At 38.2% G+C, this 11,978-nt stretch overlaps 1 protein-coding gene and 1 pseudogene across 2 annotated transcripts; one reads left to right on the top strand and one right to left on the bottom strand.

Annotated features, from left to right (window-relative positions):
• The first annotated feature begins 359 nt into the window (after positions 1–359).
• On the top strand, positions 360–3,780 carry LOC146960021 (immunoglobulin lambda-1 light chain-like). The gene is made up of 4 exons (XM_085772698.1): positions 360–402; positions 495–610; positions 1,394–1,484; positions 3,078–3,780. Exons 1-4 carry the CDS (start codon positions 360–362, stop codon positions 3,461–3,463), a joined length of 636 nt encoding a protein of 211 aa, XP_085628824.1. The 3' UTR covers positions 3,464–3,780.
• A 3,838-nt stretch (positions 3,781–7,618) lies between these two features.
• Positions 7,619–10,337, bottom strand: LOC146960020 (uncharacterized; annotated as a pseudogene). The gene is made up of 4 exons (XR_015035540.1): positions 10,165–10,337; positions 8,719–9,018; positions 8,512–8,586; positions 7,619–8,014 (listed from the first exon to the last, which is right to left on the bottom strand). The product of XR_015035540.1 is annotated as an uncharacterized LOC146960020 (transcript).
• Positions 10,338–11,978: the final 1,641 nt, after the last annotated feature.

The raw sequence follows: 11,978 nt of genomic DNA, 5'->3' as shown, positions 1-11,978 counted from the left end.
CATGTTTTGGACAGGAACAAGTTGGTGTCATCAGCAAACAAGAACACATTCACAAAAAATCATTTACATACAATATAAATGAAATACCTGTTCCCACTTTAATGTTGCTGCCATGAAATGATCATTTTCTCTGATCCACTCACCAGAGTACGTCACTTTTCTTTCTCGTTGAAAAAACCTCCCACTCAGTGGAAAACCACACAACATCCTGTGTGAGCCAAGGGGGCTGATGGGAGCTTTGAGGAGCCGTTACAAACCACGTGGCCTCGTCTCAGCTCACAGCTCGTCCTTGTTTGTCCTCGGCTGCATCAGAGCTCCACTTCTCCCCAGGTTCACCAGAGGAAACACCACAGCACAAAATGCTTTTCCTCCCAGCTGCTGCTCTGTGCTGTCTGTGTTCAGGTGAGTGTTTCCACACAACCAGGAGCCAACACACTCAACCTGTCACTAACACTCACACACTCACCTTCATCTACCTGTCTGTGTCTCTACAGCGATGGTTACCATGGCAGCAGAGGTGCTGATTCAGGACCAGTTATCATTGACCAGGAGAGTTGGTGAAACTGTCTCATTCAGCTGTGGAGGAACTGACCAGTGTGATGACACTGATGTATACTGGTACCAGAAGAGAGAGACGGAAACATTCACAGTGATTCTTCATATTAGGAGAGATAATGGCGACATATACCGAGGTTACGGCCATCCTCAGAAAGATGATTTCACATCTGTCAAAAAGAACGGCTGGGAATTGGAGATAAAGACGGTTAAACGCTCTCATTCAGCCTCCTACTACTGCTCCTGTGATTCCCCACAGTGAGAAAAGATCCGTGCCGCCTGTACAAAAACCTCCAGATGAACACAAGTCAAACAGTGGTAGTGACAGGAAGAGAGCAGTCGACCACAGACCACGTTCACATGTTTCACCTGCAGCTCAGACGCCTTTTCAAGACTTTTCTATGATATTGATTCATGTTTTCATCAGATATTTCAGCAGGTTTCCTGTTGTTCCCCACAGTGACGACAAAGAAGAAACACACAAGCTCAACGACAAAACAAGATGAAGACAAAACAAGAACAACTACTAAAACAATAAGAGGTCTGGAGCTCTCCGGATGTTTGACCATAAACCAAAGTATTGGACAAAGTGAAATGTGACCTGATGGTGGCGCCAGATGAAGATTCAGAGGTTCAGCAAAGTGAGCAGCTTCATCCTGAGGGGAACATGAACGTCTGAACCAGTTTCAATGGGAATATTTGTTGAGATATTTGAGTGTGAACAAAAAGGAAAAACAACAAGAGACCATGTCATGTTGATATGAACATTAGAGAAACACATGATGGAGCTGAAACATGATCCTGGTTCATAATGTGTCGCCTCAGCTGACACATTCAGCAGCAGCAGGTTTTTGTATTAGTCTTTCTCACTGTGGGAGCTGGCGAGTGGTACTACACCTTTGGCTCTGGGACTAAACTGTTTGTAACAGGTAAGAACAAACTTTTTTTTTCCTTCAATTGTTTTGTTGAAGAAGTTGAAATTGTGTTTGAAGTCAGAAATTCAAAGAATTATTCATTTTAACAAAAATAAACAATAAATAGAAGAATCTATTAAAATATTACACATATTGGATGATATTTAAAAATTAATAAAGTAGACTCAATTTAATGAATAGAAGGAAATATAATTATTCTGGATATACAATTAACGTTGATTTATATGTTTATAATTATGGTACCTAAACAGCACAGTTAATTCATAAAATGTTAAAACTGTTCATCTAATCAAAAATAAATATATGTTATACAACAGAGAATGTAACTAAATTTTACTGTTGTTTTAATTTAGGCTCAAAACAAAATATAGTAGTAAAATAAATGTTATATAAAATCAGTCAAAATTAATATAAAAGTATGTAAGTAGTATAAAGTATAAATATTTTTAGTTTGTCTGTTTTTTCTCTTTATATCTAATATGAAATGAAAATTAAAAAACATGAACATTTGGTTAATCCTGTATATTCTTGATCTGTCATAATTTAGATAATTAATATTTTGATCTGCTAGAATGAGACACTTGAAACAATGTATGAAAAAATCCATGCACACTTTTTCAATATTTTATCGTTGTCAGAAAATATCAATTTAAACAGGCTGATGTTCATAGGATTTTTTAAAATATAATTGCTATGATGATTTACGGTATATCAAACAGTTTATTTTTTTTAATTAATATTATTCTTGAAACTAAATAAATATATATAATAATGTGATGATATAATATCATAAAGATGATTTAGATAATGTGAAGATAAAATCATTTTCCATCTCTGTGTTTTTTGATGTTGACTCCTCTCTGATGAAATAGTCCATGATACATGATGTGTAAATGCTACAATGCTGAATCATATGATTATGATGAATGTATCATAGCCTATAATTACCTCATGAAATTTAGCAAACATAAAATGTTTGGTTAGTTCTGTATATTCTTTATCTATCACAATTTAGATAATAATAGCCTAAATATTTGATCTGTTGAAAACATACTCAATTTAAGAAAAACACATGAACACTTTAATATTTAATTAATATGTTGTCAGAAAATATGATTTTAGGTTGATTTTAATATTAATAGAACATAATATAATTTCTATGATAATATGTTTCTTTGATACTGTGTATCTTACAGTTGTTGTTGTTGCTGCTGTGTTTGTATTATAATAGCCTACCTAAAACTAAATTAGTATATGATAAAATGTGAGGTTAAAATATAACAAAGACAATTAAAATAATTTAAAGATTTAAAATAATTTTGCATCTCTTCCTTCCTTGAAGTCGACTCCTCTGTGATGAAACAGTGAACACGTCCATGATACATGATGTGTAGATGCTGCAGCTCAGTAACTCTATGTACAGGTGAACCAGTGTGTGTGTGGACCTCTGTGCTGTATTGATGAGTAGTTGAGTGATCAGAGTCCATGTATTTTCCAGGATCAGACTGAAAGCAGTGCAGTGCTGGAAGCTGCTGTTGACTGTGTGAATGTGTGTCTGTGCTGCTTGTTGCTGCTGTCAAACTTCAGCTGAGCAGGTGGTGAAGCCCGTGGTGAGCGTGTACCCAGCAGCAGCCAGAGCCCACCTGGAGGGGAAGAGCTCCCTGCTGTGTGTGGCCTCAGCCATGTCTCCTCCTCTGGTCCAGTTCTCCTGGAAAAGACACAAGGAGGACGGTGAGCCTTCCCCTGCTGATGGAGAGCAGCTGGAGCTCACAGAGTCGGGACGCTCCGCCGCCATCTTGCTGGTGGACCGGCCAGAGGACGCCACGTATAAATACCGCTGCTACGTGAAGCACGAGGGGGGCACGGTGGAGGCCCAAACACTACAAGGTGATGAAGGCTCGGTGACTGTGTTGAGCAGTGATTCAGCTTCATGTGGAGACTCTGTCACAGAGAGCAGAGCAGCAGAGCACTGACTGATTTCTTGTTGACTCCTTTTCTGTTGCAGTGCTTCTTCCCCTGGATCCTCTCCAGCCTCAGTGCAGGGTGAAGCTGCTCTGTCTGCTCTACACAGTGCTGATAGTGAAGAGTCTGCTGTACTGCTGTGGACTCTCTCTGCTGATGAGCCTCACAAACAAGGGACCGTCCACCAGCTGCACACGTGCTGACTGACTGTTTTCTGCTCCACTTTACTCTCCGTCACATCTCATCACTTCATCTCATTTATCTCTTTCATCACAGATTCAAGTCTGATGTGTCTCTTTATTCACACGTTAGAAAATTATTACATCCAACATGTTTTTATTTTTTATATTCATGCTTAAGTAGATACAGGCGTTATGAGATCAAGTTCAGAGAGCCTATCACTGATCTGCAGCTACAGATATAATACAATAATACACAATATTTACATTTGTTAAATTTAAACTATTTACTTTACTGTTCTTTATCCACTATTAATTGTGACTTATACATCAATATTCAATTTTATACTTATATATCAACTTTACTGAAGTAGCCTTTTTTCTGGTAAATATCCTTTTGTTTTTAGTTTTTTACATTCTTATGTTTCTTTTTAATATTTTCTGCAGAGTGTGGCTGTTGTCAAATTCATTTGCTGTAAAATTCTCAATATACCAATAAATTGGAGTTTTTGCTTTTGATTAACAGCTTTGTTTTTGTTGAATCAAATTTAGTTTTAATATAAAATAATTTTAAACAGGCACAGTTATATTGATCAGATTTATTGACACTTGCAGCTCATTCGAAGATGGAGGTCCAGTCACACACATCCAGCATTGTGTTACTGTTGTGTTCAAAACAAAGTAAACAGCATTTTTCCACCTAAAAACACAGAAATTGTGTCGGTGTTAGTTTTACTGAACCATAAACCCAGTTCTTTAAGAGTCATGAGGCGACACTCACATGTGACAGAACATGAGCCAACACAAACCTGATGATGCGTTTAAATGCAGCAGGTTTCTGTTGTGTTTGTTACCTGTGAAAATAACTGGGTCATTTTTACAGGATTTGTTTGGATCGTCTCAAAGTAATAATGTCGATATTCAGCAGAAGCTGGTTCCACACAACACTGAAGTGTTAACTGTACAGAGGTGTGTTGTTGTGTTTTTGATTCATGTCACTCAACACAATCAGTCAACTCATGTTCAGACTACAGAGTTTATCCTAACAGGCTGTGTGGGAGCACACAGGGAAGCAGTGGAGGAGATTTAACAACCAATAGAGTCTGATTTATTTCATGTTTGACTATGTAAAACTGACTCTACTCCATGGGAGAGGATCTGCCAAAAATAATCAGCATCTTTATCAACTTTTACAGTGTGGACGTACAACTCTACGCTGATGACACTGTTGTTCACACACATAAACAAAAGAGCAAATTTCAAAACCAGAAACATGAAATCATTTATGAGCCATTTGAAATACACAGGTTAAATGGATAACATTATTTACTTTAAATGAACACAAATGTAAAGTCAGGGTAGTATTTAGGGTGAATTCGCCTAATGTGGGACACTTAAGCTTAAATGGGTGTAGGTCTTCCTACAGCAAAAGAAAGTTAATGTAAATGTGGTCTCACACAAGCTGTGATATTGCATGATCAAAATCACATGACATCTCAAATGTCCAATCATAGATTTGGGAGGGACAGCCTTCAAACCGGAGGCAACCTGTGTGAAGACAACCAAAATGCTAGTTACTTAGGGTTTGGACAAAAATAATGTTAAGGCCATAATTTATTTAAAAAAACAAAATTATTGCAATTTTTTGTCTAAATGTGTTTATAATATGTTGATGCATTAAAATATATCTTAATATGGTGTAACCATTCTCAATATTTAGAATTTTGACCAACATTTCTACTGTCCCACTTTAGGAAACATGTCTTCCTAATGCGGGACAGGTGGTTCTTCCTAATGTGGGACAGTGCTTTTCCAGGTAAAACTGTGTAGTTGAATAGGTTGAACAATAACAATGGTTGTTTACATGGTTTTATTGTTATAATGCATTGTTTTGAATATTTTACAACAAAAGAAAATTATATTTATTAACTGGAAGTAGTCATAATAAATACTGTTAAAGGGGTAAATGGCTCTGAATTTTTTTATTTCTTGTTTCTAAATCTTGTCTTTTTTGATAGTGTAACATTACACAGACAATACAGTACAACAACATTTAATGATGTTTTAAAGCTCATGAAATGAATTCATTCAGATATTCATAAGTTTACATCTGACATGTTTCAATCTCAAAAATTAAGTCTAAAATGTGTTGAAAATGATACATAAGAACTGTAAATTTACTTCAGCAACTATAAACAAAATGTAGAAATTGAGAGTTGTCTTTGATCAACTTGTAGAGACGTCACATCAGAAAACTCTCCTCTGTGTCCTGTTGGAGGCTCCTGACAAACAACCTGCACCAGTTGTGTAGCAGCTCTTTGTTGCAGGGGTCAAATGTAACGTGACCTTCGGCTGCTAAAACTCCACATCCCCATGACAACATGAGCTGGACCAGAGCTCCAGGTGGGTGGTGTTTGTGGGTCTGTGAGCTCAGATGAACTCTGTGTGGGTGGAGGGCTCAGTGGAAACAAGTGTCACTAATAGACAAACCACAGAGATGAGTGTGTTCATGAGTGTGTAGAGCAGCAGATATGAATCTGTTCTCACTAGTTATTAGGACGGACTGAAAAACTTCTGAGAACCAATCAACACTTCCTTTCCCGCAGCAGACGAACCGTGTGGCTTTCTGCTCTGCAGCCTCCACAACGTGAGCTGTGGCTTTTCACCTCAACAACACAACGACAGCTACAAACACACACTCTGATAAAGAGTCGATGCAGGAAGGATCTGTGTAATGTTACACAACATTTAGCAGCTTGTACATAATATCACATGTGTATATTTGTATTTAACTAATGTTTCAAATCACTTGTGAATAACACATTTCCAACTTAACCTGAATGTGAAGTAACTCACCTGCTGTTTTATTTGTGTGTGTAAACATCAGTGTCATCAGCACTGACTGAGAAATCTGTTAAAGGTGTTTAATAATCAATAAAAAATGTCACATTAAAGCTCTTCAATCTGCTCAGGTCCCATTTTATTATCTGACACTAATTCGTCCAGTGTTTTTTGTGGTTAGATAGTTCACAAGAGACAAATTTCAACCTGACATCTCAGAATCTGGAGAATCAAACTGGACATTTTGACTGAGGTGTTGGTGGACGCACTGATTATGATGTTAAATTAGGAAAGAGTTTCAGACAAAGGAAACAAAGTAGAAACATTAAAAGCAACAATTTGAAGAGACTTTGATATTAAAGTTAAATAATGTGATGTCACACCAACAAGTCAGTATTATACATATGAACATCAGCTGTACATTAGATATTCTCCTGTATATTTTTAGGAATCAAAATCATAAATAATTCATTTTGATAAGTGACTTTATATTTAACACACTAAATTATTTGACTGCAAACAAAAAAAAAAGAACTTTATTATTATGAAGTATTTTACACCTAATATGCTCATTAATCTGTTACTTAATAATCAAAATTTAAATTACTTTTTAATTTTTAACTGTTACATTTTGCCAACAGATGAAATTATATTTTAAGTTCAATCAAAATTGTACTCCACCAACTTCGAACTGTGTTTGAACTGAGACCATGAGAGTTTTCAGCACTGACTCCTTGAGTGTAAATCAAAAAAATATATATACAGTATGTATACAAAAAGATTTTCTCAGATTGACTCTATACACAAATCCCCCAAAAATGTGCACACAAAATTAAAAGTGACTTGTATCTGTTGTAAAATGAAGTGTTGCATTGAAAATAAGTGATGTAATGAAAAATGGACAATACAGTTTTTTTATTGATGTTTTATTGAAAGGAAGAATAAAGATCAATGAAAAAAGGACCTTAAAAACCAAAATCACATTATATTGTAATTCACAATAACATTGAAAGAAAAATGTATTGAAATTACAGAGAAAGAGAAAAATGAAATATCTAAACAGCTATTTCTGTTATTACACATGTCATGAGTAAATGTGGAAATTATAAAATGAAACAACATAACACAAGACGAAAAATACAACCTTACTAAGTAAAAATACGCATGGATATATGTGTTTAACCCCTTGAAGTCTCAGGGCCCAGCATGCATTAAAAGCAATGGGACCCATAGGCCAGTGGGTTTAAGGGGTTAATTTGTTTAGGCTATTTGTATAATATGGAAATAAAGAGACACATCAGACTTGAATCTGTGATGAAAGAGATAAATGAGATGAAGTGATGAGATGTGATGGAGAGTAAAGTGGAGCAGAAAACAGTCAGTCAGCACGTGTGCAGCTGGTGGACGGTCCCTTGTTTGTGAGGCTCATCAGCAGAGAGAGTCCACAGCAGTACAGCAGACTCTTCACTATCAGCACTGTGTAGAGCAGACAGAGCAGCTTCACCCTGCACTGAGGCTGGAGAGGATCCAGGGGAAGAAGCACTGCAACAGAAAAGGAGTCAACAAGAAATCAGTCAGTGCTCTGCTGCTCTGCTCTCTGTGACAGAGTCTCCACATGAAGCTGAATCACTGCTCAACACAGTCACCAAGCCTTCATCACCTTCTGCTGTCAAGTGGTGCTGACAATTCAAACCACTGCAGCATCACTGAGAGAAAAACACACAGTCTGAAGTTGGACTCACTGAGTTTTTGTTTCTGTGACCTTTGACCTCACACACTCATTAGATTCATTCTTCATGTATAGAAATATGAATGAGTGGAGACATTGAGTCCAGCGCCCCCAACAGGTGTTGTTAGTCAGATGGTGCAGTGAAAGCTCTGTGACTGGGCTTTGTTGTGCTGTTGGACACTCTAACACAATCAGGGAGTGTATGTTTGAGTCCCTCAGTGATGAGCAGAAAGTGAACAGACTGATATTGGGCCCTAAGTGCAGCAGAGCAGTGGAGCTGTCCCTGCAGAGAGGCAGCAGGTGATCTTACAGTCAGCTTGGTGCAGAGCTGCCAGGCGTGCTGACTCTCTCTCTGGAGGACAGGGAGCTGCTGGAGCTGGAAGCTCTGAAACAGAAAAGGAGTGGGATGTTTGGAGTTGTAGTGAGAAATGTGTGAGCTCTGCTGCTCTGCTCTCTGTGACAGCGTCTCCACATGAAGCTGAATCACTGCTCAACACAGTCACCGAGCCTTCATCACCTTGTAGTGTTTGGGCCTCCACCGTGCCCCCCTCGTGCTTCACGTAGCAGCGGTATTTATACGTGGCGTCCTCTGGCCGGTCCACCAGCAAGATGGCGGCGGAGCGTCCCGACTCTGTGAGCTCCAGCTGCTCTCCATCAGCAGGGGAAGGCTCACCGTCCTCCTTGTGTCTTTTCCAGGAGAACTGGACCAGAGGAGGAGACATGGCTGAGGCCACACACAGCAGGGAGCTCTTCCCCTCCAGGTGGGCTCTGGCTGCTGCTGGGTACACGCTCACCACGGGCTTCACCACCTGCTCATCTGAAGTTTGACAGCAGCAACAAGCAGCACAGACACACATTCACACAGTCAACAGCAGCTTCCAGCACTGCACTGCTTTCAGTCTGATCCTGGAAAATACATGGACTCTGATCACTCAACTACTCATCAATACAGCACAGAGGTCCACACACACACTGGTTCACCTGTACATAGAGTTACTGAGCTGCAGCATCTACACATCATGTATCATGGACGTGTTCACTGTTTCATCACAGAGGAGTCGACTTCAAGATAGGCAGAGATGGAAGAAATATTTTTTAAATCTTTACATTTTTTAAATGGTCTTTTTTATATTTTATTCTCACATTTCATCATGAAATTAATTTAGTTTTAGGTGTAATTATACAAAAAACAAACTGTAAGATACACACTATCAAAGAAACATATCATAGAAATTAGTAATATTCCATTAATATGAAAATCAACCTGTTTACAACGATATTTTCTGAATTAAATATTAGAGAAGTGTGCATGTATTTTTTCTTATATTTACAATGTTTTCAATGTCTGATCCAAACAGATCAAAAATATTTATAATTTGACGGATGAAGAATTTACAGAACATACCAAACATTAATGTTTGCTATTTTTATTTGGTAATTATAGGCTACAATACACGTCATAATAATGTGATTCAACTATTTAAACTCTTAAAACTCTTCTTTAGCAGCTTGTAGATAATTCTACATTAAAGAGAAACAGAAAGAAACATCTATGTAATGACTAATTTTACATGATTGAGTTTGACTGCGGCATTTTTATTTTACATGAAAAATACAGTAAAATTTTGTTACATTCTCTTATATAAAATGCGTTCATATTGACGAGATGAATAGTTTTGAGATTTTACAAAGCAAGGAGACATAATTATAAAAGTTTAGATCAGCGTACATTATATAGGCTACACAAAATAATTAAAAATCATTCTATAAATTACATTTTACCTTCTTTCTTAAATTTTGAATCTCATCCAATATGTGTTATTTTTAACGAATTCCTCTATTTCTTCTCAAGTTGTTTATTTTAATTTTTTTAGAAAAAATATTTCTTTGAAAATTCTGACCTCAAACACATTTTCAACTTCTTCAATAAAACAACTTAAGGAAAATAAAAGTTTGTTCTTACCTGTTACATACAGTTTAGTTCCAGAGCCAAAGGGCCAGTACCACTCGCCTGCTCCACACAGTGAGAAAGACTAATACAAAAACCTGCTGCTGCTGAATGTGTCAGCTGAGGCGACACATTATGAACCAGGATCATGTTTCAGCTCCATCATGTGTTTCTCTAATGTTCATATCAACATGACATGGTCTCTTGTTGTTTTTCCTTTTTGTTCACACTCAAATATCTCAACAAATATTCCCATTGAAACTGGTTCAGACGTTCATGTTCCCCTCAGGATGAAGCTGCTCACTTTGCTGAACCTCTGAATCTTCATCTGGCGCCACCATCAGGTCACATTTCACTTTGTCCAATACTTTGGTTTCTGGTCAAACATCCGGAGAGCTCCAGACCTCTTATTGTTTTAGTAGTTTTTCTTGTTTTGTCTTCATCTTGTTTTGTCGTTGAGCTTGTGTGTTTCTTCTTTGTCGTCACTGTGGGGAACAACAGGAAACCTGCTGAAATATCTGATGAAAACATGAATCAATATCATAGAAAAGTCTTGAAAAGGCGTCTGAGCTGCAGGTGAAACATGTGAACGTGGTCTGTGGTCGACTGCTCTCTTCCTGTCACTACCACTGTTTGACTTGTGTTCATCTGGAGGTTTTTGTACAGGCGGCACGGATCTTTTCTCACTGTGGGGAATCATACTTATAACAGGAGCAGTAGTAGGAGGCTGAATGAGAGGGTTTAACTTTCTTTAACTCCAACTCCCAGCCGTTCTTTTTAACAGATGTGAAATCATCTTTCTGAGGATGGTCGTAACCTGAGTATATGCGGCCATCATTTCTACCAAAAATGAAAATCAGCTGTAATGTTTCCGTCTCTTTCTTCTGGTACCAGAGTACATAATCATTGTAACACTGGTCAGTTCCTCCACAGCTGAATGAGACAGTATCATCAACTCTCCTGGTCAATGATAACTGGTCCTGAATCAGCATCACCTCTGCTGCCATGGTAACCAGCGCTGTAGAGACACAGACAGGTAGATGAAGGTGAGTGTGTGAGTGTTAGTGACAGGTTGAGTGTGTTGGCTCCTGGTTGTGTGGAAACACTCACCTGAACACAGACAGCACAGAGCAGCAGCTGGGAGGAAAAGCATTTTGTGCTGTGGTGTTTCCTCTGGTGAACCTGGGGAGAAGTGGAGCTCTGATGCAGCCGAGGACAAACAAGGACGAGCTGTGAGCTGAGACGAGGCCACGTGGTTTGTAACGGCTCCTCAAAGCTCCCATCAGCCCCCTTGGCTCACACAGGATGTTGTGTGGTTTTCCTCTGAGTGAGAGGTTTTCAACGTTAAAGACACAGAGAGTAAAATCAACTAAATGTCTTGGTATCCATAAATTAATTAACTTTAAGAGTCTCACTGATGTTTTAATTAACAAATTATCAGAATATACAGGTTTATTTTTCAAATTAAGACATTTTCTTCCCCTCTCTGCTCTCCTCACTCTATATTGATCCTTTTTCAACCACATATCAACGACTGCAGTATCATATGGTGTCACACTTTCCCAAGTTCTCTCATCAAACTACATCTTTACAAAAGAAAGTAGTTGGTGCAGTAACATGGTCTGACTTCACTGCTCCCTCTGGCCCCACTCTTCTACACCTCTGGTCTCCTGAGGCTTCCTGATTACAACACCTATCACACTGCCTGGATCATGTTCCAGGTTATCAATAGACTCAACGATCGATCATGTGAGCTCGTCACAATCTCCCTTCTCCTGCACACAAACAATACCAGGAAAATAAAAATTTAATTCGGGGGGAAAAAGTGA

Source organism: Trachurus japonicus, unplaced genomic scaffold, assembly GCF_045865225.1.
Source record: "Trachurus japonicus isolate A0001 unplaced genomic scaffold, Traja_1.0 AP030757.1".
In the NCBI taxonomy this organism is placed as follows: Eukaryota; Metazoa; Chordata; class Actinopteri; order Carangiformes; family Carangidae; genus Trachurus; species Trachurus japonicus.
This window is presented reverse-complemented; position numbering and strand designations above follow the sequence as displayed.